This window comes from Camelus ferus, chromosome 17 (genome assembly GCF_009834535.1).
Source record: "Camelus ferus isolate YT-003-E chromosome 17, BCGSAC_Cfer_1.0, whole genome shotgun sequence".
Classification (NCBI taxonomy): Eukaryota; Metazoa; Chordata; class Mammalia; order Artiodactyla; family Camelidae; genus Camelus; species Camelus ferus.
This window is the reverse complement of record NC_045712.1, coordinates 45570252-45595348: the sequence shown is the minus strand read 5'-3', so window position 1 is coordinate 45595348 and position 25097 is coordinate 45570252. Positions and strand designations below refer to the sequence as shown.

Here is a 25097-nt window from a genome sequence, read left to right as displayed (position 1 = left end):
CACAGTGGCTGTACCATTTTGTATTGCCACCAGCAGTGAATGAGAGTTCCTGCTACTCCACATCCTTGTCAGCATTTGGCGTTGTTAGTTATTTTGAATTTTGGCCATTCTAATAGGTGTGTAGTGGGTCTTGTAGTTTTGGCTTGTGTTCTTAAAGAATGTCAATGACATAACAAGAAAAGCTGAAGAAGAGGTTCAGATGACAGAACACTAAATAGAAGTGACAACTAGCCACAATACAGGGTCTTGGACTGCATCCTGTCCAGGGGTTAAAAAGTGTAAGACATTATTAGGACAGTTGACAGAACTGGAATAGGGAATGTAGATTAGTCTTCTAGCAATGTTAAGTTTCCTGAATTTGATCATTGCCTATATTATCATTCTTAGAACATGCATATTAAAAGATTAAGGTGTAAGTGCCTTAAAAATGCAATCTATTCTCAAATGAATCAGAAAAAAATATAGATAAATATAAAGAAAGGAAATGTGGCATACCTTAGCAATTTGTGGATGAGGGAAATATGGGAGTTGTACTATCCTTGCCACTTTTCTGTAAATTACTTAAAAAGAAAAACTTTAAGGAATTAAAAAAAATAATAGTACTGCCTTTAACATTCCATCCACATCTTTTAATGCACACAAATTTCTGGAGTGTATTCAGAAGAGGGAAATTGCAGAGTCATAAAGTGTGTGTATCTTCAACTTGATTAGCTTAATAATTTACAAAATGCCATGCCCCTGACATCCTTATTAATTTTTATTTATGCACTACCTTTCTCTCTCACTGAAATGTAAGGTCGTTCGCTGTGCCATCAAAGTGTAGGCCGTAGAATCGCAGCATCAGCCTCACCAGGGTGCCGGCTAGAATTGCAAATATTCAGACCACCCCACCCCCGCCAGGCTTGCTGAATCAGAAACTCTGGGGGCACGTCCAGGAATCTGCGTTTTCCCAAGTCCTCTAAGTGATTATAAAGTCTAAGCAGCGCTATCTGTGATTCACTAGGGTGCGTATGGCTTGCAGACCGCCGTCACCAAAGGAGCGAACAGCGGAGCCCTGGATCACGGGTTAGACCTTGCAGGAACTAGAGGGCAGCGCGCCCTCCCCAGGACACCCTCCCTGCGCGGGCAGCTTCGCCTGGACCCCCCGACTAGATGGGGAGGGGCGGCCGGACGGGGCGGGCCGGAGGCTGGCGTCCCCGCCTCCACAGCATTCCGCTCGTCGCGTTGTGCTGTCCTCCTGCTTCCTTTCCTTCTTGCTCCCCTCCTTCCTTCTTTCCTTCCTTCCGCCGGGCGCGATGGAGACGGGGCGCCGCGCGGCCGCGGCGCTGCTGGCGCTGTTGTGGGCGGGCTGCGCGCTGCGCTCGGGGCGCGCCCAGTACGAGCGCTACAGCTTCCGCAGCTTCCCGCGGGACGAGCTGATGCCGCTGGAATCGGCCTACCGGCATGCGCTGGACCAGTACAGCAGCGAGCACTGGACGGAGAGCGTGGGCTACCTGGAGATTAGCCTGCGGCTGCACCGCCTGCTGCGCGACAGCGAGGCCTTCTGCCACCGCAACTGCAGCGCCTCGCCGCAGCCCGAGCCCGCCGCCGGCCTCGCGCGCTACCCAGAGCTGCGCCTCTTCGGGGGCCTGCTGCGCCGCGCGCACTGCCTCAAGCGCTGCAAGCAGGGCCTGCCAGCCTTCCGCCAGTCGCAGCCCAGCCGCGAAGTGCTGGCCGACTTCCAGCGCCGCGAGCCCTACAAGTTCCTGCAGTTCGCCTACTTCAAGGCAAGTCCGCCCCGCCCCTCCGCCCAGGCCCCGCCCCCGGGTCGGGCCCCGCCCCTCCGCCCAGGCCCCGCCCCCGGATCGGGCGCCGCTCCTCGCTCTGGGCGGTGTCCCTCCGCCCCTTCTTGACCTTGTTCTTTCTCACCCATTGCTGACAGAGGACGGTTTTAAATCCTGGTCCTCTCATTCTTCGTCTTGCAGATGAAAATACTTTTCTGTTCTGAGGCGGAGAACGTACCTAGAACGTCTAGCACAGTGTCTGTCATTTGAAGACGGACTCCTTTTTTGGTATATACCGTTTAAAATCTCCTTTTCTCAAGTGAGGCGTGTTTTCAGTAACCGAGCAGAAGAGGACATGGGGCGCCGGCTGGTCCCTTTAAAGAGGAGGAAACTGAAGCCAGGAAAGGCCAGGGCTCCTGGGAGGGATACCTCCCTGCCTGGAGGAGCAGAACTCCCGCGTTGCGTTTCATCAGGGCTGGCGCTCTCCGCCGGCTCTCTTTCGTCTAGAATGTAGCGCAGTTGTCGTCCTCCTTTTTGTGGGCTGCTAAGATTCTGTCTGTGATTGCTGGCTAAACATAGCCATAAATTGCAGTTCCTTGTCCTTTAAAGTCCTTGACTGTGGGGACCCACACGTTTTAAGAGTGGTCTGAATTCCCTGTTACTGGATAAAGAGGTTTTGAAGGTCTTAACTGAGTTTTGCAAAGAGCCACCTCAAAGCCCAATTTCTACTTTATCTCATTGAAAACGATTTTTAAAAAACTTTGTCGTGAGTCTTTGGGCTGCAAGATCTGTTTTTCATATTTCCCTGAAACGGAGCCTCGAGTATGTTGCATTCATATGAGCCATAAAATAGCACAAAACCCTAAATAGGAGGAAAGTTGGGTTATTTCTATGCCTAGTTACAGTTTTATATAAAATATCAGATTTGTGAGTGTTTGTCCTGGCAATGAAAAACGGTTTTAAAATAGAACCGGGGGTAAGATTAATACATTCCCAACACACTGAGGAATGTAGGCTGACTCATTCAAGCACTATTTTTTAGGTTAAAAATGACTTGTTTAATCCTCTCTCTTTTTTGTAGAGCTTTCGGCAAATACGTTCTGAACCAAATCTGAGAGGCATAATCAAGAGGGAAACGTCTTATTTTTAAACGGGGAGAATAGTGGAAGCTCTGATTTCTTTACTATTGATTTACGGGTGAATTTGAAACAAGTGTTACAGGGATGAGAGGAGGAACATTTCCCTGTGACCATCAGGCCTGGGTTTCCTCCATCGTGGCATCCTCAAAGGTTAGGAAGGTCTTAGCTTCTTTTCAAAACCCTTTGTAAGTCTTGTAACAATCACTTACTTAAAAGTCAGTAAAATACCATCTGTCTTGGCAGTTTGCAATCTCTTTACAGGATAGGGAAATGTTTAGAATTTTATAAATAAACCAGAATCTTCACTTACTTGCTCCAACTGAAAAATCACTGAAAAAGTGATTTGGGGTAGTGATATGTATGGTTGATGTATTTTTTTTCTTTAATGATATTTATATTGTCAAACTCTGTTTCTGAGGAGAGGAAAAATAATTGATGATAGACACATATACTCCACCTGGCACCGGAAGGCTGGCCATAGTAGGCTCTGGAGACACAGTGCTGTGTGCCGTAGCAGGATTTGGGTAGATATGGCTGTGTCACTCTGATTTGCAGGCCTCTGTCTCAGTGATTGAGGACGAATGCTGAGATGAACACGATGACAGGGTTGGGGGGTTCAGACTGTCAGAGTGAGGTGAGGAGGTGTGGATATGTGATCTTTTGGAGAAGGGGTCATGCCCCTGGTGGGTGGCCCTCCAGCCCACCCTGGTTTTCATGCCACCAGCCTATCTTAAGTTCCTGTCATGAGCTGTGGGTTCTCTCTGGGACTGCTGTCTCCATGAAATGCTCATCTTCCCCACAGGCCGAGGGAAAGGTGGGCCCCAGCACTATATCAAGTCCTTGATGACTGTTGGACTCTTGAGCAGCCAGAGCTGGCTGCCTCGCACACACACTTACCCCACCTTTGCCTGGACCTGGGTCTGTCCTCCCCACGATTTAGGAGTGGCTGGCTTAGCAGGCGACTGGGGGCTGCTGTCTCCTAGGAACCCGTGGCAAGGTAGGTGCCCCTCTCCCCCAGCCCACTTCTCCAAAACCTGCTGGGGGTCTTTCAGAGGTTTAGCTGCCACGATGGGACTCCATGCTCCAGCTGGCAGAGCTGGGGTTAAAGTGAGTAAAGTCTCCCTTTCCTCTTCAGGAAGGAGTTCCATTTTGTAAAGCTCAGGTCCTGAGTGAGAGCCCTTAAGATTCCCGCTCTGTGCCCCTCTTTTGAAGGGCTCTTCTGAGAATCAGAGAATCTAATTTCACTGGCAGATGCTTTAAAAGGGCTGCATTCATACATCCTCCCTTCATTCCTGCAGCCAGACTGGCCTTTTCCCAGCCCGAAGTGCAAAGCTGTCCTTAGAACTCTTTCAGAGGCAGCCCCTCTCAAGGCCACAGTCCCCCAGATAGCAGCAGTGACCTCTGGGAGTCTGTCCTCGTCACCCCCCGCCACTTCTCCAGGGCAGACACTGTCTCCAGATGACTGGGCTCGCACTCTGGGGCAGATCCTCACAGGCCTGTGCTACCTTTGATTCTCAGAAATCCGGAGTGTCCCAAATACCCCTTTATTTTCTCTCTCTAAACCTGATTCCCGAGTGTCCCTCTGGATTGGCTGGAGGAGCCTCTGGGCACGTGTACGGGGCCTCCCCTCCCACGGCCAGGTTATGCCGTGATCCCAGGATGCCCATGGGGGTGGGGAACCCCTCTGGTTGATGCTCACGTGTCCACACAGGGAGGTGTCCATAACCCTCTCTGCCCACCCCTTGAGCCCCCTCCTGGCCGCCCCAGGACACCATTCCTCCCTGAGGACCTCTGCTCTCCTGGGCTCTGCCTGCAGGTACAAAACCTGGAGGTCTGGGGCTCCTGCAGACTCCACAGGGGACTTATTTCTTGCCTGGGGGCTTCCTCTTCCTCCCTCTTCTTCCCGCAGCTCCCTCTCCCACTTTGCTCCTCTTCCCACACTCGCCAAGTTCCCTCACGAGCAGGGGCTTTTGTCATGTTCCTGTGATCTGGCCAGACAGCCACCTCCCGTGAGGCAGTGAAACTCAGAATCAGCCGGCCAGCACCCATATGGAGAAAAGAGAGGGAAATATGACCGCCTTTTATGACAGTATGATGTAGTCATGATGTGTCCAAGTCACTGGTACTTATGAGTCCTGCCTTGTCCGGGGAGCTGTGCCACATCCCAGGAATGCAGACACTGCTGGGTCCTTGGAGGATCAGAGCCTGGAAGCGTGTTAGCTCTCAGGGTGGTGCGAAAAGGGAGGAGACAGAACACAGGGTGACATAAAAGAGGCTCTTGATCCAGGTTGCTGGGAGGTAGGGGGCACTCCCTTGTATGTAGGGTACATAAAGGCAGGGGTTTATTCCCCCACTGTTTTGTTCATTATTCCGGACCCACTTCCTCGAACAACGCCTGGCCTGTAGGAGGCTCTCAACACGTATTTGCTGAGTGAACGGATGAGAAAGTGAGGAGGTGGTGGGGGTTGTCGAGAATGATGAAGGAGAGGGTCTGGGAGGGACCTGGGAAATATCAATATATCTGTCAAGGTTCTGGCAGAAAAGATGCAGTATACTCATATCGGGTAATCGGAATATTTAATAATGAAGTTTTTTTTTTTTATATTGAAGTATAGTTTACAATGTTGTGTTAGTTTTGGGTGTACAGCACAGTGATTCAGTTATATATATAAATATTTTTCAGATTCTTTTCCATTGTAGGTTATTATAAAATACTGAATATATTTCCCTGTGCTATATACAGTAGGTCCTTGTTGTTTATCTATTTTATATATAGCAGTGTGTCTATGTTAATCCTGAAGTCTCAATTTATCCCTCCCCCCACCCCAATAAGGGGGTTATTTACAAAGGCTAGCGACAGTGGGGTGTGACCCCCACCCCAGGCCAGAAGGGGCAAGGGAGGGAATGGAGAGACCAGGTGGAGGGGTGTGACCTTCAGTTAAGAGAGCGACTGTGCAGGGGGCAGGCCAGGACACTACACAGCCCAGCCATCGCCTCTTCCCCTCCTTCAGTCTCCTGGTGGGCTTCTCACTGATGAATCCACTGGAAGCCAGAAGGCAGGAGGGTCCACTGGGACAGCCCTTACAGCTAGCCCCCTGGCATGGTGCAGGGCAGAGACGGTGGAGTGTGGCTGGGACAGGCACACAGAGGCCATCTGCTCACCTTCAGAGGATGAGCACTCGTCCAGAGTGGCTGGACAAGGTCCTGCTGGGCCTTGGAAGTCGCTGAACCCTTAGCTGAAAACGTTGTGTAGAAGCACAAAGTTGCTGAAGGACTGAACAGACCGTTCTTGTTTTGCAGAAATCTCGCTCACCACCCAGTGAGTAGCTCTTATCTTTCTCCTTTGTACTTTAGGCAAATAATCTTCCGAAAGCCATTGCAGCTGCTCACACCTTTCTGCTGAAGCATCCTGGTGACGAAATGATGAAGAGGAACATGGCTTATTACAAGACCCTGCCTGATGCGGAGGACTACGTTAAAGACTTGGAAACCAAGTCATTCGAGGTATATTTGGGTTTTTACACGGTGGTTAGTTGCAATGTGAATCGTTGAAGAAGGGTGTCTCAACGAACAGCTGTTGACATCTTAGGACCTCTAGTGATTTTTGATGGTATTTGATGAATATTATGACAATAGGAATGATTGCCTTTTTAGCACAAAGTTGATACATTTAAAAATGAGAGTTTACATTCCATGATGCTTTTAAAGCCACTTTTCCTTCAAATGCCACATTTTAGAAGTATGGTCATTTGATCATTCAGTTTTAAGCTGGTAGAATTAAGACATGCATTGAAAATCATCTGAAAATGACCAAGAACAGAGGAAACAGAAATATGTCTTCATTTCTTTTTTTTTCCTTTTAAAAAAATTTTTTTGGAGGCAGGAGGTAATTGGGTTTATTTATTTGTGTTTGGAGGAGGTACTGGGGATTGAGCCCAGGACCTCGTGAGTGCTAAGCATGCGCCCTACCACTTGAGCTATACCCTCCCCCACCATTTCTTCTTTTTTAAATTTCTTTTTATTGAAGTATAGTTGGTTCACAGTGTTGTGTTAGTTTCAGGTGTACAGCACAGTGATTCAGTTATACATGTACCTACATATATATTCTTTTTTTGATCCTTTCCCATTGTAGGTTATTACAAGATATTGAGTACAGTTCCTTGTGCTATACAGTAGGTCCTTGTTGTTTATCTATTTTATATACAGTAGTGTGTATCTGTTAATCCCAAACTCCTAATTTATCCCCCCCCCAATGCCTTTTCCCTTTGGTGACCACGGTTTGTTTTCTGTATCTATACTGAGTCTATTTCCAGTTTGTAAATAAGTTCCTTTGTATCCTTTCTTTTTAGATTCTACATATAAATGATATCATGTGATATTTGTCTTTCTCCGTAAGTCTTCCTTTCTGATGAAACTAGGAAACCTATATTTTTATACACACACTATGTCTGAAGGCAGAAAGGGAACAGAGGCACTAGGGGGACTGACTCGACCAATTAGAGGCTCCTGACATCTGCACATCTGCAGAGGGCAGTTCTGATGAGGATACGTGAGGACCAGAAGAAGGGGAAGAGTCTAAGCCCTTTGAGCACGTACTGTTGTCAGGGCCGTCGCGCTCTGGGGGCTGGGTACCAGTGGCGGGTGGGCGTGGTTGAAAACACAGGGATGTGTCAGAAGTACCCATGGGAGCGGTTAGATCCCAAGGTCTGGCTCAGGGTTTCCTCTAGTGAAACCAGACTGCAAGCTCACTTTTTCCACAGGTGGTGACCCTCAGACGGAGTGGGCAGTCTCTTTCCTGGGGCCTTCAGTTTTCCAGGGAAGGATGCTCCAACCCTCTGCAGGGCTGCTGGGGTGTCCATGCTTGTCTGCTGGTGTCCGAGAGCCAGTCTGGGGAGAGTGATGGGGCCTCACAGCTGAGTCGGAGACCTCACCTGCTTCCTGGCTTTCCGCCCACCCTCGACCCAGCTCTGCTCTGCCTCGTCCCTGGCCCCTCAGCCTTGAAGGGTAGAGTCTTTAGAATAGCTCACCAGTCCCTGGCGAGGAGAGGATTTGGGAGATGTGATCCGTCCAGTGAGCAGGTGGGCGCTGCAGGGAACCCAGGGCTCCCGCAGCCCTGCTCAGACCCTCAGCCCTGCTTTCTGTCCTGTGCCTCGTGCCAGCCTCCGTGGTCCCCGGTGCCTGCAGGTGCCTACGGGTGTGTGGCTCACCTCCCTTGCAGACCCTCCTCTGTGATAATCCCACTTTCTGTCTTCCCAAAAGTTGTTGAAATCTCTTGTCTGCTGCTTGCTCCTTTCCCATTCTCCCGTAAAGAGGACTGAAGCCTTTGTACTGTCTTGCCTGCCTGTATTCATCAGGTTTGGGGAGCAGTGTGCACGTGGGCCGCACCTTGTGCTTAACTGCAGACAGCTGGGCCTGCCTGCCCTCCTTGGAGTCCTGCTGGGCGTGGCGGGCTGTCCCCCGGCCCGCGTGCCCAGGGCCCCCTCTCCGCACAGCTTCCTTGCGCCGCTGCCTCCCCGCTGCTTCTGCAGAGCCAGCGGCCTGCAGTTGCTGCTCCTTTACCCCGTCTCCAGGCAAGGCCCCTGACTGTTTCCCAGGGTGCCACCTGCCTGGGAGGTGTAAGGAGATCCACCCTCTTTACCTGAGGCCTTAAGTTTGGTGAAAATTCCAGGCCCAAGGGGTAGCCCTCCAAGACCCCAAATCCAGAGCAGCTGGAAACAAAACTCCGCATGGAGAGCCTCATGCTTATTTCAAGACCTGTCCTGTCTCCTCCAAGTTAGCAGGTTTCTGCATGTGTCCAAGATCCTACTGATTTCTTGTGAGACCAAGCTGCTTCCTCAGCCCGAGTTACTCCTTTTACCTGGTCGACAATTAGCAGGAATTCCTGGAAGTTTCCTGAGTCTGGCACGTGGCCGCCCGCCCCAGGATGCATGGTACTCCTGGTTTCTGCTTCGCTGTTAGGGGGTGGGTGTCCAAACCTGCTCATAAGCTTGCACCTTTTTCCTGACCTGATTTTTAAAAATCCCCCTTATGAAGTATACTTTATTTAAAACTTGTTTACCAATTTCAAGTGTGTAATTCAGTGAGTTTTGACAAATATAGCAGGCAGCCATGTAACTACCCCTATAATCATGATTTAGAAAACATTCTCCTTCGCTAGAAAGTTCCCTCATACAGTCAAGCCTTTGCCCCAGCCCCAGCCCCAGCCCCTGGCACCCACTGCTCCAATTTGTCATGATGGTTTTCCCTTTTCCTCGATTCAAACTTGATTTTAGGGGGAGGGTAGAGCTCTGTGTATGCCTAGCATGCACGAGGTCCTGGGTTCAATTCCCATTACCTCTGTTTAAAAAAATTTTTAAAAAAACAAATAAAGAAACCTAAAATCACCTCCCCGCATTAAGCTTGGTTTTATTATCAAGGGCTTGCTACTTTTTGATTTAACTTTAATTTTTTTTTCAGGGGGTAGGTAATTAGGTTTATCTATTTATTACTTCTGGGGATTGAACCCGGGACCTCGTGTGTGTCAGGCTGAGCTATACCGTCCCCCTACTTTTTGAATTCGGTGAAGTGAGGAGTGTGCCCCTGTGAACAGGGTAGAAAAGTCTAGACATGAGGGAGTCACCGACTGGCTTCCTGTTGAATTAAGGGTGAGCCTGGTTTCTCCAGAACTAACGGGAGTGGAGCTCCACGAGGTCTGATCCAAATCCACCTCCCTTCACGTCTGGAGTTTGCTCGGCTTCTCTCTGCTTTCCAGAGCCTGTTCATCCGAGCCGTGCGAGCCTACAACGGTGAGAACTGGAGGACGTGCATCACGGACATGGAGCTGGCCCTCCCTGACTTCTTCAAGACCTTTTATGAATGTCTCGCTGCCTGCGAGGGCTCCAGGGAGATCAAGGACTTCAAGGATTTCTATCTCTCCATAGCAGGTAGTGGTGGGCGGTATCCTGGATACATGGGGCATCTGTCCCTGTGGGAGCCCCATGCCTGCTGGGTGACTTGAGTGGCTTTTGAGGGACTTTTGAGCTTCAGTATGAATGGGTAACTGGGGTGGCTGAGACCTGCCTTGATCAGCCTCTGACTTGGCAGGGGCTTCTGGAGAAACAGTGGGTGTGGTGTTCAGGCACAGACCTGCAGAAGAGGTCCACCTCCTCAGCCCTGCTTGATCACAGATGCCCACAGGCTTTTGGAGAAATAAAAATGGGCCCCTAAGCAATGCATGCCTCACATTACTGAGATAATTTGATTGCGGCAACTTTCCAGCACATGTAAAGGTAGAAGGCCACCTGGGCGTCCTCTCATTCCCACCCACATCACAAAGCAAATCCCAGTGTTATATCACTTCATCTGTGGCGGTTCAGTTGTGGTACCTCTAAAAGATAAGGACTCTTTTTTTTTTTCCCTCCAACATAACCACCAAACTATTACACCTAAAAGAATTTTAACAATAGTTCCTTGATCTCGTTATCAAGTATCCAGTGTCCCATTTATCTCAGAAATGTCATAAACGTGTGCGTGTGCTGTAATTTACTATTTGTTCGTTTGAATCAGGTTCAAAGGAAGGTCCACATATTGCACTTGGTTATCTTTTTAAGGTTTGATTTTTAACAAAAATGTGACCGTTTTAAGCATCTGTAAGTGTACAGTTCAGTGGCGCTCAGTACATTCACATCATTGTGCAGCCATCACCACCATCCATCTCCAGAACTTTCTCATCTTCCCAAACTGAAACTCTGACCCCGTTAAACACCAGCTGCTCACTCCCCTTCCCCCTCACCCCTGCGTGGCAACCACTGTTCTCCTTTCTGTCTCTCTGATTTTGACTCCTCTGGCTGCCTCATATAAGCAGAATCATACAGGATTGGTCTTTTCTTTCTTTAAATTTAAAGTATAGTCGGTTTACAATGTTGTGTTAATTTCTGGTGCACAGCATAGTGATTCAATGATACATAAACATACATATATTCCTTTTCATACTCTTTTCCATTATAGTTGAATGTAGTTCCCTGTGCTCTACAGTAGGACCTTAGTATTGGTCTTTTTGTGACTGGCTTATTTCATTTAGCATAATATCCTCAAGTTCCATCCCTATTATAGCAAATTACTTGTCTTTTCAATCTCTTTTAGTCTATAGGTTCTTCTGTCATGTCTTTTTCCCCCTCACTATTGAAGAAACTGCCGTTTATCCTATAGAGGGTCCCAGGGCCTGGATTTTGCTGACTGTATCCCCTAGTCCTCTGCCTTCTGTATTTCTTATGACTTGGTAGTTGGGTGTAGAAGCTTGATCCGACTCAGGTTTGATTCTTTTTTTGTTGGGGGGGGGAGCAGGACTACTTCCTAGCTGGTGCTGGGTTCTCCTATCAGGAGGCGAGAATGTCTGGCTGCCTGTCTCTGTGGTGCTGGCAGCTGCCGGTGCTCGTGCCTGGACCTCACACCACATGTCTTGGCCAGTGCTCCTGCAGCCTCCCTTCACACTCTGGTGTCAGGAGTTCTCCTGGTACTCACAACAGAGGGAAGCCAGCCACAGGCTGCTTACTTGGAGCTGCCGTGTTTCAGCTGTAGATTAAAAAAATATTTATCAGCAAAGGTAACATTAGGTAAGCTCTGACTAGAGACCAGGCTTTGTTCTGTGTTCTTTTTGTGTATTATCTCAGTTTTCTAACCCTATGAGAAAGGTGCTGGCATTCTCCCTTTTTATAGCTGAGAAAGCTGAGGCATAGTGAGTTAAGTCTTGTCCATTGTGTCCTTGGGGGAAGAGCTGGTATTTGAACCCAGGTATTCTGACTCCAGTCTTACCTCTTTTTTTTCAGTGGAGGTACTGGGGGTTGAACCCAGAACCTCATGCATGCTAAGCAGGCACTCTACCCCTGAGCTATACCCTCCCCTGCCACCCAGCCTCACCTCTTAATTCCAATGAAATAGTGTCTCACCTGCGCAGGGGTACATTGTACTTAATCTCAAACTTTATTTCTGAGAGTTAATATGTGCACATAGTATAGGTTGTGAAAGACTTAAAGGAATAGACTGTGAAAAATACGTCTCCTTCTGTGTCAGTCAGAGTCCTGACCAGAAATAGACGGTGCACATCCATCAAGGTAGCTCAAGCAGGAGTTATTTACAGGGAAGGGATAGCTCAGGGGGAGAGTGTGTGCTTAGCATGCACAAGATCCTGGGTTCAATCCCTAGTACCTCCTCTAAAAATACATAAATAAATAAATAAACCTAACCTCCCACCCCCAATAAAAGAAGGAGCTATTTACAGAAGTGTGGGTGAAGGGTGACACCAGTGCTGGTGGCTAAGCTGTTATCTCCCAGGCTGAGGGGAGGAAGGAGAAACAGCCAGGCAGAAGGTGTCTCCCAAAGGCTGCACCCTGGGAGAGGCAGTGGCCTTCAGCTGGGGGAGGCACCAGCCCAAGACGACCACGCAGTGGGGGATCCAGGGCAGTACCTTGCCAACCTCGTACCTGCATATATTTAAGTTTGAATTGCAAATAGCGACAGGAATTTATCAGTCACATATCCACATTTGAGCTCCTGTCACTATTTACAATCCAAACTGAGCAAACTTAAAATTGCAGGGTATTTCTTAGATTCTTTGACTTTTTATTTGTATACTTTTTTATGCAGTGAAAATCTGACTTCTCAAACACATAGCATATTTCCTTATGTGCTTTTCTTACCTTACCTAAAACGGTTTCAAGCGTATCACACCAACACAAATCCTAACAATACTTCTGAGGGATGTTTAGGATGTCTTTGTACGTCTGTAGTCCTTCCCTCTGTGCCATCCAGCATGGTAGGGAACCATCGGCCAGTCATGGCTAGTGAGCACTTGAATGACACTGGTCCAGACTGAGATGTGCTGTGAGTGTAATGTAGACACTGGACTGTGTAGACTTAATACAAAAAAAGAATAATGAATATCCTACATCTCATTGGCTCAGCTGGTCCTACGGCCCCAACCTAACTGCAAAGGAGGCTGGGAAATGTAGTCTTTGACATCTTTCTCTGTTACTCTATTCCCACCCACCTACTCTCCTTTAAAGGCTGTGTAAGGGGGGAGGGTATAGCTCAAGTGGTAGAGCACATGCTTAGCATGCACGAGATCGTGGGTTCAATCCCCAGTACCTCCATTGAAAAACCAAATAAGCAAATAAACCTAATTACCCACCCTGCAAATAAAAAAAGGAAAAATTAAAGGCTGTGTGGATTCTCTTGTTCACATGTACCATCATTTATTAATCACCATCCTAGTGATGGAAACTTAGGTTACTTCCAAGCTTGTTTGCTATGTGTCCCTAGGTCTAAAGAAAATTTTCCCAGAAGTAGACGACTGAGTCAGACGACATGTGTGTTTTAACCTTGGAAAAATTTTGCCAAGTTGCTCTTCAAAAAATTTGTTCCCATTTTTTCCTACCATCAGAATCTGAAAGTTTGAGTCCCACCATTCTTTCCTTCACACCGGGTGTTGTCAGATTTTTAACAGTTTACATTACTTTAGATTATACTTCTTAATTACAAAGCCTGTTCTCACAATGTTTTATTAGCCACTTTTATAATTTCTGTTAACATCCTTTTGGCTTTTTTTTTTTTTTTAGCAGGCTTTTGTCTTTTTCTTATTGATTTTAGGAAATTTTGTATATGAAAGACTTGAGCCCTTCATCATAAGCATTGCAGATATTTTACTTACGTCATTTTATCATCTATCATTATCATTTGTCATTTTTACCTTTTACCTTCATTGTTTAGGGGCAGGACAGAAGTGGTATTAAGAAAGTAATGAACAATCTTATGCTCACCAGGGAAAGGAGGTGAGAAGGGATAAATTTGGCAGTTTGAGATTTGCAAATGTTAGCTACTATATATAAAAATAGATTAAAAGAAAAAAAACAAATTTCTTCTGTATAGCGCAGGGAATTATATTCAATATCTTATAATAACCTTTAAAGAAAAAGAATATGAAAATGAATACATGTATGTATATGCATGACTAGGATATGATGTTGTACGCCAGAAACTGACACATTATAACTGACTATACTTAAAAAAAAAAAAAGAATGGATGAAAAAAAGAAAATAATGGTGGCACTACTCTGAAAATGTATGTGTGTTCTTTCAGATCATTATGTGGAAGTTCTGGAATGCAAAATACAGTGCGAAGAGAACCTCACCCCAGTTATAGGAGGCTATCCGGTGGAGAAGTTTGTGGCTACCATGTATCATTATTTGCAGTTTGCTTATTATAAGTGTAAGTAATCATCCAGGAGGTCTGGGCAAGGCACCTGATCCTTCTAAGCCTCAGCTTCCACATCTGTAAAGTGGGGATAATAGTCCCAACCTCATAAGATTGTCGTGAGGATTAAATGCACTGATAGCTGTGGAATGCTTAGGGAATTCACACACTAGCACAAAGCAGACTATATAAGTGTTGTTGTTTTTATCATTCTTTCCTTTCCTCCACCTCATCAGCCTTACTTTTCAGATTGTTAAAAGAGTTTCACTGCACTTGGTCCTCCCCTGGCCTGACGTTGGAGTTTATGTCAGAACCTTCCAGGTGGACAGCGGGGAACACACGTGAGAGAGGAAGGAGTTCAGAGTTCAGACTTCAGGGCTGGTCTCTTCTGGCTTCCCTCCTCTCCCTGTAACCTTGGGGCTGGAACAGCACATACCTTGGTGGTTCAGTGATCAGCATGGGAGGTTACGAGGGTCAGTTGCAGCAGGAACGACCCTGCCCTACTGGTGAAAAATACCTGGGTCCACCGGCAGGTGCCTGGCTGGCTTCCCCTTGGCCGCTCTGCAAACTAAGGCCAGTGCTGGGGATTCAGGGATGTCCTGGGAGGAGTGACATGTGAGCTTGTCTTCCACAGCCCTCCTTCCCTGCTGTGGCCACTCTGTTCTTTGTTGGGGCCCTTCTGTCCACAGCAGCCCCCTACCTACCTACCTCTTAAGCCCACCTGCTGTCCTGAAAACCTTGCCTGGTGAAGGTTAAAAAAGGGGAAAAAATTGTTTTCTTTCTCTCTCTCTCTTTTCAAATTTTTTTTTAAATTAAAAAATTTGAGGGGAGGTATAGCTCAGTGGTAGAGTGCATGATGCTTAGCGTTCACCAGGTCATGGGTTCAATCCCCAGTACCTCCATTAAACAAACAAACAAACAAACAAACAAACAAACCTGATTTACCCCTACACACACCAAAAAATTCTTATTTTTAATTTTTGTTGCTACTCAAGATTGCTCCTGAGAAGTTTCTCTGAAACTGTCATTCACACCAGGTCTTCCTGAGGAAGGTAACTGGGCTCTCTCTGCAGTGAACCTGATTTTAGAACAGCCTAAATCTCATTTAAGGATGCAGTGGAAGGTCCTGAAATGTCCCTGGGTTGGGACGTTTCTGAGATCAACAGGAGGGCGAAGTGGCTTTTTAACAGATGTCCCCTTTCATGGAGGGAGGGATGAGATTTTATTTGCCACGGTCCCCTGTGGCACCAGCAGTCTGGTAAAGGATTATTTAGCACAGAGGATGAGAGCCTAGTTCTGTGTGATATGACAGCATTTCACTCACAGTAAGTCCCCAGCAAATGTTTACTGATTGCCTTCTAGCATGGAAGGGGCAGTTTTCTACTAGGCTGTGGTTTTACTTATGAAGAGCCCTCTCTTTAAAATATCAGTGATTGATTAGTGCTCTTTCTAAAGGGCTTGTAGTACAGGCTTGTTGCCGTGAACCAAACATCTTGGAGAAACACGAAGAAACTTCGAAAGCAAACCACCCCTTCGCACCCTCCACCTCTCCTCCCCAAGCCCCAGTGTTAATTGTTGCCTTATATTCATCTACACTTGGAAGAGCCTTGTTTTCATGAGAATTGTTAAAAATTACATACTTATTTTGAAACGTGTAGAAATTTAAAAACAGACATTAGGATGTCTAATGAACTCGTGTGCCCATCCCCCAGCCTCAACATTTATCAACACTTTGCCGATCTTGGGTTCGCAGTTTATAGATTTTCTGTTGGCTAAAGACATAAGCTAGTGTTTTTGTTTCATTTTCATGAGAAGCCGTGCTAGCACGTCACTGAGCTAGCCTCATGATGGACTCTGAAGCTTGGGTCTCCCAACCTCTGGGCAGGCTTGGTTTCGGTGGGTGCGCCTGGGAACACTGGAGTTCAGAAGTATTTCAGACGCTTCCAGGCTCTGGCAACTCACTAGTCAATCCTTTGAAATCCCTCATTTGCTCTGAAAAATCACTCTGCATATCAGAAACGTTGGCAAAACCTTTTAAACACTTGAAAAAACAAACTTCTAGCTTTTCCTGCTCCCCGCCCCACCGCCAGGAAATCTTTGCTTTCTAGATTATAGGTAAAGAGTATGAGCAAAATTTACTTTTTCAAAGGCTGCCCTGTTTTGAATTCTTTCCAAATTACCTACCCCAGGGCATTTCTTGCGGGCAGGCCCTGTGAATAGCAAGTGTCCCTAAGCCCCGGTTTTTAAGTTGCTGTTACGGGAAATAACCACCAGGCGGCAGGGTTTGGGCAGGTGTTATTTACACGCCTCAGGCTCTGAATAGCAAGTGCGCCCAAGCACCGGTTTTTAAATTGTTGTTACAGGAAATAGCCACCAGGTGGCAGGCTTTATCCATGCCTAAGATTTGGTTACCGTGGCAACCAGCGCTTTAGCAAAAGTCGCGTTCCTGGGTTGTCAACTGGAGTGGAATGTGCTAGAACGAACACCCAGGGGTCTTCTGTCTCATTCCGTCTTCCCTCTTTTCCCTTCATCCCCCAGACGAACCTCAGGATGCCCATCATCTCAGGTTTCCCGGAGGTGGCGCTGCGGAGAAGCTGCTTGTTGGGGACCTTTTGCTTTAGGAAGCTGCGCTTGCGGGGCGGGTGGCTGGTGACTTGTTGGCTGACCTCCTGTTCCTCTCTCCTCCTGCCCCCAGTGAACGACCTGACGAACGCGGCCCCCTGTGCCGTCAGCTACCTGCTCTTTGACCCCGACGACAAGGTCATGCAGCAGAACCTGGTGTATTACCGGTACCACCAGGACAAGTGGGGGCTCTCGGACGAGCATTTCCAGCCTAGACCAGTACGTGCCAGGGCACCAGGCGTCCGGCCCCTGCCTCCTTCCCCTTCCTCCCACCTCCTGGAGACTGCTCTGCACCTTAGGAGAAGGGTTATTTCCAAAATGAAGGGAGACTCAAATTTTTTCTTTCTGTAGGTTTTTTTTTTTTCTCTTTTAACATTTTATTGCTTTATTCTCATTTCTGAATCAGTAAAAACTTTGCAGAAATATTTCACTTAGGAAGTGAGCTTCCTTTACAATCCCATGTATTTCTCTCATACTGACATGTAGCTATGCATTGACCATGTGTACAGCATGTATTTGTTTAGTTTTACAAAAACAGGATCGTACTTTACAAGCTGTTTTGCGACTTGCTTTGTCTCAATAATTCATCATGAACGTTTTCCCCAACACACACATATACCTGCTTGATCTTTTTTTCTTTTTTCTTTCTTTCCTTTTTTTTTTTTTTTTTTTTGACATCTTCCTTGCAGGCTTGTTTATGGATGGATAAATTTAATTCCCTTGATGCACTAACTCAGCTTTGCATGTGTTGTCAGGGAAATCCATGGATAAAATGTTACTTTTAGAAGATCTTTTCTAATTGATCTTGGCCCTTAACTTGTATTTTCACTGAGATTACTGTGTGCTGTCCCGGTTTTCCTTACATAGTCTCCCCTCAAGTTCCTGCCCGGCCGACACGCAGGCACAAACACACACACACACACGCTTTCTCTTTTATTCACTCGGAGTTGGCCACTCTTTTTTTCAAATTTAGGTATAATTCATATACAGTAAAATTCATGCTTTCCAAATGCACGATTCAATGATTTCCATATATTCACCATGCTGGGCGGCCATTTCTACTATTTAATTTTAAACCTTTTCATCACCCCCCCCCCAAAGAAATCCCATACCCTGCTTCCCCTGCCCCAGTTCTCCCATTAAAAGGCCGGTCATATACTGTTCTCTGTGTCTGGACAGGAAGCCGTCCAGTTCTTTAACGTGACTACACTCCAGAAGGAGCTGTATGACTTCGCTAAGGAACACATCATGGATGACGATGAGGTAAGTTTTCATGTTTAGCGCTCGTCCAGCCAAGAGAAAACGTTACTCACATCTTTGCTAAAATCACTTGGAAGGCCGAGGCGTCCCGGAAATAAGAAACAGAAAGGGACCTGGAGAAACACAGTTCCTGTGGGCGTTTTAACCAAAGTCAGAGCGCTGGCCTGGGGGCCGAGGTGGGTGTGGCTTTCTAGGAAACCCAGGTGAAGCACCGCGTTTCCTGACAGAGGAGGAGGCTGCTTCTGGGGGCCCATCCCTCCCAGCCAGCCGTCAGCTCCTAACCTGATAAAAATGCAGTGAGTTTGCAGCCACTCAGCCCAGCAAAGACCCTGGGAAACCCACATCCCAATTTTTCTGTTAGATCTTTCCTTTCCTTTCCTTTTCGTAAATTAGGCATTTTATCCTTCTCTGGGATTCTCTCTCTCTGGGATTGCTTGAAGTTCCTGATACAGCCTCACTCAGCTGACTCCTTTTGTGGCAGAGACTCAGCTGGGTGGGGGCAGTCACTCTGTGGTGGGGTAGCCTCGTCACAGAAAAGCCATCGTTAGGGGTAGCGTATAGAGAGATACATCTGGAACAAACTGGAAAGTGCTTTGTGAGACAGTTGGGGACTTGTCAGCCACTGGAGCTGGAAGAGAGCTGTGAGCTTGCTCTGGTCTGACCCCTCACTCCATAGATGGGAGCGTGGGGGACAGGAAAGTTCTGAGAGCTGCTGGGCCAGACCCAGGGGCCCTGAGCCTCCACGCCTGCTCTTTGCACTGCTCCAGTTTTCAGGGAAACACTTCTTGGTAAGATGGATCGTGGAATTTGTTCTCTGCGCACAAATTTGCCTGGGAGGGACTCACCACAAGCACACATTTAACTCCCCTGAGCCTCAGTCCTTTGTCTACAAAATGGGATTAGTAACGTTGACCACACAGGGTTGGGAGCATGAAATAACACGTTGCACGTGAGAGTGCTTCTAAACCAGGAGGTGACACCTGTGCGGTGTGTCTTCGGTAGGGTTTTCTTGAAGCAGAGCCTGAGAGAAGATCGAGGATGCTGAAAAGAAGGAAACGCTGGCCAGTTGCAAATGAGGTTGGCTGCTGCAGTTTCAAAAAGTGGAAAAAAGCGTATTTAGGAAAAGGGGGCAGGGAGAGTCCCTGATTATCTAGCAGGCAGCTACTATTGATATTCTGGTATCTACACCTCCAGCTTTTTTCCTGCACATTTCCGGTATATACTCACCACACACTTGAATGCAATTATGTATCATGGCTTTTCCACTTACCAGTGTAGTGTGAGCAGTTTTCCTTGTTATATTTTTCTAGAATAGCTTTATTGAGATACAATTCACATATCATAAAATTCTCCTTTCTTAAGTGTACAATGGAGTGGGTTTTAGTATATTCATAAAGTTGTGCCTCCATCACTGCTGTCAAACTTCAGAACATTTTCATCAGCAAAAGAAAGCCCAGACCTATTGGCAGTCACTTCCTGTTCCTTCCCCTGTGCCCATCCCAACCCCGCCCCCAGCTCCCGGCAAGCACCAACCTGCTTTCTGTCTCTATGGATTTGTCTGTTCCGGACGTTTCATATGAATGAAGTCAACAGTATCTGGTCTTTGTGATGAGCTGCTTTCACTGGGCATAATGTTTTCCAGGTTTAGCTGTGTTATAACATGCATTGTGTTGCATGTAAAAATTCCTTTTTAAAAAAATTTTTAAATGGAGGTACTGGGGATTGAACCCAAGACCTCGTGCATGCTAAGCACATGCTCCACCACTGAGCTATACCCGCTGCCCCCTAGAAAGTTCTTTTTATTGCTGAATAATACTCTACTGTATGGATATACCACATGTTTATTCCTTGGTTGATGGACATTTGGGTTGTTTCCACTTTTTGGCTACTTTGAATAATGATTTGTACAAATTTTTGTTTGGGCAAAAGTTTTCAATTCTCTTACACTCAAGAGTGGAATTACTGGGTCATATGGTAACTCTAAGTTTAACTTGTTGAGGAACTGCCAGGCCATCTTCCAAAGTGGCTGAACCATTTCACATTCCCCCCAGCAATGTCTGAGAGCTTCTAATTGGCTACGTCTTCATCATCACTTACCGTGTCAGTCTTTCATTATAGCCATCCTAGTGGGCGTGAAGTGGTTCCTCATAGTGGTTTTGACTTGCATTTGCCTGTTGACTAGTAATGCTGAGTTTATTCATATGCTTATTAGCCATGTATGTATCTTCTTTGGAGAAATGTTGAGTCTCTTCAAATCCTTTGCCCGTTTTTTAATCAGGTTCTTGTCTTTTTATTGTTGAATTGTAAGAGTTCTTTATATATTCTGGTTAGAAGCCCCCTGTCAAATATATTACAAACATTTCCTTACAATCTGTGGGTTGTCTTTTTATTTTCTTAATGATATTTTAAAGCACAAAAGTTTTAAATTTTAATGGAATCCAGCTTATCTATTTTTTCTTTTGTTGCCTGTGTTTTTGGTGTCAGACCTAAAAAACTACTAGCTAATCCAAGATCACTAAAATTTACTATGTTTTTTCCCTAAGATTTTTATAGTTTTAACACTTGCATTTAGATCTACACTCTGTTTTTTCTTAATTTCATATATGATGTGAGGTAGGGTTTTACTCTTTTGTATGTTCATGTAGATTTGTCCCAGCACCATTTGTTGAAAAGACTTTCTTTCCCCATTGAATTGTCTGGTCACCCTTGTAGGAAGTCAGTTGACCTTAAATGTGACGGTTTATTTCTAGACTCTCAAGTCCATCCCATTGATCTAGATTTCTGTCCTTGTGCTGGTACTGCACCGTCTTGAGTACTGAACTTTGAACTACATTGTGAAATTGGGAAATGTAAGCCTTCCAACTTCTTTCTTCTGTTTCTAGATTGTTTTCACTCTTCTGGGCCCCTTGCATTTCCGTATGAAATATAAGAGCAGCTTGCCAATTTCTGCAAAAGGCAGCTGGGATTTCTGATAAGAATTATGCTGACTCCGAAGATTTCTTTGGGTAGTATTGACATCTTAACAGTATTAAATATTCTGATCCATGCGTGTGGGATGTCTTTCTACTTATTGAGGTCTTCTTTAACTTCTTTCAATAAGATTTTCTCATTCCGTTATTCTTGGTGCTATTGCAAATGGAACGGTTTTTCTTATTTTCATTTTCTAGTTGTTCATTGCTGGCGTATAGAAATACGGTTGGCTTTTGTATATTGATATTGTGATCCTGCAAACTTAATTGAACCTGTTTATCCGTTCTAATTTTTCTGTGTGTATGTGGATTCCTGACGAGTTTCTGTATACAAGATCATGTTATCTATGAGTATACATAACTTTGTGTCTTCTTTCCAAGTCTGAATGTCTTTTATGTATTTTTCTGGCTAATTGCCCTGGCTAAAACGTCTAGTATGATGTTGAATACAAAGAGAGAATGGAAATCCTTGTCCTGTTCCCAGTCTTTTTTTTTAAACTTTTTTTAGGGGGGAGGGTAATTAGTTTTGTTTGTTTATCTACCTATCTACCTATCTACCTATCTACCTATCTATCTATCTATCTATCTATCTATCTATCTAATGGAAGTACTGGGGAATGAACCCAGGACCTTATGCATGCTAAGCATGCTCTCTACCACTGAGCTATACCCTCCCACCTTGTTCCCAATCTTAGAAGGAAAACATTCTGTTTCAGCACTAAGTATATTCTTAGCTGTAGGTTTTCTTGTAGGTGCCTATCAGGTTGAGGAAGTTCCTCTTCTGTTCCTAGTTTGTCACATGTTTTTATCATGAAGTGGTGCTGAATTTCGTCAGATGCTTTTTCTGCATCTATTGAGGTGATCATGTGGTTTTTGTTAGCCTTGTTAGTTAATGCTCATTATAAAGTTGACTTTTTAATGACTAATATTCCACAGCATGCATTTTCAAGATAAAGCTCTTTTTCTAGCATTTAGGGTGCTTCCAACTTTTTGCTTTTATAACTATCGCAGCAGTAACTAAGTCTGTTACCTCTTCACTGATCATTTCCTTTGGATAAATTCTCAGAGATGGAATTCCTGGCAATGACTGCTTTGAAGGCTTTTAACATACAAGAACAAGATATTTAGAAAACAAATCACAAATATTAGAATAAGATGAGACTATGAGATTTAGTGAAGCTCTCTCATGTCACAGATGAGGAAACAAACTCAGAAAGGTAGAGTGACTTGCTCAAAGTCACACGGCTGGTTAGTAACCACCTAATGAATAGATCAGGCTTATTCCAGGCTTTAAAACTGCTAGGATTCTTACAGGAAACAAATCATATCCATTGAAGGGGGAGCAGGGAGGGGCACATTAGGGGTATGGGATTAACGGATACAAACTACTATGTATAAAATAGAGAAGCAACAAGGATATGTTGTGTGGCACAGGGAATTACAGCCATTACTTATAATAACTTAATTAAATATAAACGGTAAAAATACTGAATCACTATGCTGTATACCTGGAATTAATATAATATTGTAAACCAACTATACTTCAATTCAAAAATTAAAATTAAAAAACAAAAGGGAAAAAATAAAATGACCAGGATTCTTGGACTTGGTACTCTCAAGATAATAGGGCTCCACGGAAAATCCAAGAGTAGTTGGTTATTAAACTGAGGCTTTAGAATTGTGAAAGAATGTCTAAAGAATGAGCTGTGTTTTAATTATATATCAAATGATGGCAAATGATAATATGAAATAAACTATACCCAAGACAACAGAATTCTTAGTTAATCTTTAAAATTTCCAAAGGACAAAATGCTACTTTGAAGCAAAGCCTCAGTACAGTTTAGCCCCTGATACTTGTGGTCCCCTCCCTTTTGTCTTCCTGGGGTTGAAATGTGTGTAAGAACGCCTGAGAGTCTGTACACCGGTGAAGCATTTTGCAGAGGCCCTATTTGTTTTAGAAAATTTGCAAAGCAAGCTGAAATAGATGCTTCACATTTCGGGTTCTGATCATTGTTTGCTTTGGGAAAGTTTAAATTTCTTAGATTATAATTTGCTGGAGTGATTTATTCAGGGCATGCTCCCCGGGAAGAAGGGAAGTGAGGGGTGGGGGAAGGAGCCAGGTAGACATGTGGTTTCAGCGGCAGCCAGGTTAGCCGGATCCCGTGGGGGAGCGCTGGAGTGTGAATTGTGCCACCAGGCTCTCCCTGTCTTCTGCCGACCGTCCTATCAGTCTCCTGTTGGTTGCTGGCAGCAGCAGCCCCCTGGTGGGGCCACTCCCTGAGGCCAAGTTCAATCATGCAAAGAAAAGGCAGCTTTCAGCCACGAGACTCCCCCCCCTCCACCGCCCGCACCTGGGGGATGGGTGTCTGGAGAGCAGATCTGAGCGAGGTACCAACGGCCTCCGCCCCACGGGCCTTCTAGGGCCATGTGTTTCTTTCATGTCTGTGGCCGTGGACACTTGCTAGTGAGCTAGCAGCAAACAGGACCATCGTCCCCGGGTCCCAGCAGCCACACGGCAGGAAACAGTAACTCTGGGAACAGACGTCACGGCCACACACGACATCCCTCTGCCACATGGTGTTTTCCTTTCTGGGCCCAGAAAGCAACTGAAGAACTTTGGGCTTTCAAGCAGTCGTCTTCCACTCCCATACCTTGAGTGCCTCATCTCAGGCGTGATGTGGTAGAGGTATTTGATGAAAATAATACGATCCATTTTGTGTTTCATGTACTGGATCGATTTTTTAAACTATTTTCAGATGCTGAGCGATTTTATGAATCACTCTGTATTCAGATATCAAAAGGAGCAGAGAAGCTCTTGGCCAGGGATGGACGCCTCTGTGAGGGAGGCCAGGCTTTGGCAGAGGGTGGTCACCATCGGAGGGGCTTGGCTTCCTTGGTGGCTCACTCATTCCCTGCAGTCAAGGGAAGCTGTGTCATCAGCTGGTGGCTCAGATGTATCGGGGGAGAGACATCATCGCAGAGAAGATCAGAGAGCACGCTGGGCTGTTCCAGGTAGAGGCTTAAGGCTGGTTGCAGAAGGAGGGAGCTGCTGGGCTCCTGTGCCGACAGTGGGCAAGTGGGTCCCTGTCCCCCAGCGTCTCTCGTTTGAGTGGAGTGGCTGCTTCATTGACACCAGCCGTGTGCACAAGTACATGCTGTCATTCACTTCCGGCAGGTTGACTGAGACCTGTGTGTGCCAGGCTCTGGGGAAAAACCGGAACCCAGGTCCTGGTCCTGGAAAAGCTCATGGTCTGGTGATGAAGGCAGAAAGGGAACAGACAGAAAGCCTTCCTGTGGCGTCACTGCTGATGGGAGGGGGTGTAGGGACAAGGGAGGGGTGCGCAGAGGAAGGGGCACTAAACAGGGTCTTTCAGAGGGTGCTGGACTGCCCCTGTCACCCGGGCCATCTGTGGGGGTCTCGGAGCACTGGACTCCAAGTTCACATGGAAGGGAAGCCAGGCCCCTCCCAGAAGTCAGATCCTGTTGGCCCGAGGGGCGGGGGAAAGGCTGCTCCAGCCCCCAGGTGCAGGCAGTACATTCCTGGAAACAGTCTCTGCTCATCAGCCTTTTAAGGTCAGGGAGCCCACTTAACCGCGGTGCCTCGTTGTCTCTTACAGGGAGAGGTTGTGGAGTACCTGGATGACCTCTTGGAGCTGGAGGAGCCCAGCTAATGCCCCGCAGCCAGAGACACCTCCCTTCCACGTTCAGGAAACACAGACTCTTCCCTTTCCCCGCAGCCCAAGTTGTTGATACCTCAGAGCCTTCTCTCTGCTCTGCGGAGTGAAAGCGAAGCTCCGTCTCTCGCTCCGTCTGACGAGGGGTGAGCCTGTGTCCCCGAGTCCCCCCCGCCTCCCAGCCGCACACTCGCTTTCTCCATGTTCATACCTGCCTTTCTCACCACTTTGGTCAGAAGGACAGCTTTTCATGGTTGGGGGTTTGTTCGTTTGTTTCCAGAAAATCAGTATATTTTAAATAAGAAAAATTTCTCTCCAAGATGGTAATTATAAAAGCCTCCTCAAGCCTTTCTGCTTTTCCAGACTTTGGTATCCTTTCTCCCCACCCCTGACCCAGCAAGGACGGTGAGGACAGAGGCTAAATAAAACGTCTGCACGTGGTC

At 46.4% G+C, this 25097-nt stretch overlaps 1 protein-coding gene across 1 annotated transcript; it reads left to right on the top strand.

The window, feature by feature from the left end:
- Positions 1-690: 690 nt before the first annotated feature.
- On the top strand, positions 691-25097 carry CRTAP (cartilage associated protein). The gene is made up of 7 exons (XM_032459351.1): positions 691-1766; positions 6257-6406; positions 9654-9825; positions 14016-14144; positions 16825-16970; positions 17931-18014; positions 24598-25097. The coding sequence occupies exons 1-7, from the start codon at positions 1296-1298 to the stop codon at positions 24649-24651; spliced, it is 1206 nt and encodes a 401-aa protein (XP_032315242.1). The 5' UTR covers positions 691-1295; the 3' UTR covers positions 24652-25097.

Bases quoted from the DNA above. Each gene is read 5' to 3' on its own strand.
- CRTAP (XM_032459351.1), top strand. From the start codon at position 1,296: ATGGAGACGGGGCGCCGCGCGGCCGCGGCGCTGCTGGCGCTGTTGTGG. The intron at 1,767-6,256 runs GCAAGTCCGCCC...TTTGTACTTTAG, and splicing joins TGCAGTTCGCCTACTTCAAG to GCAAATAATCTTCCGAAAGC. The intron at 6,407-9,653 runs GTATATTTGGGT...TCTGCTTTCCAG, and splicing joins TGGAAACCAAGTCATTCGAG to AGCCTGTTCATCCGAGCCGT.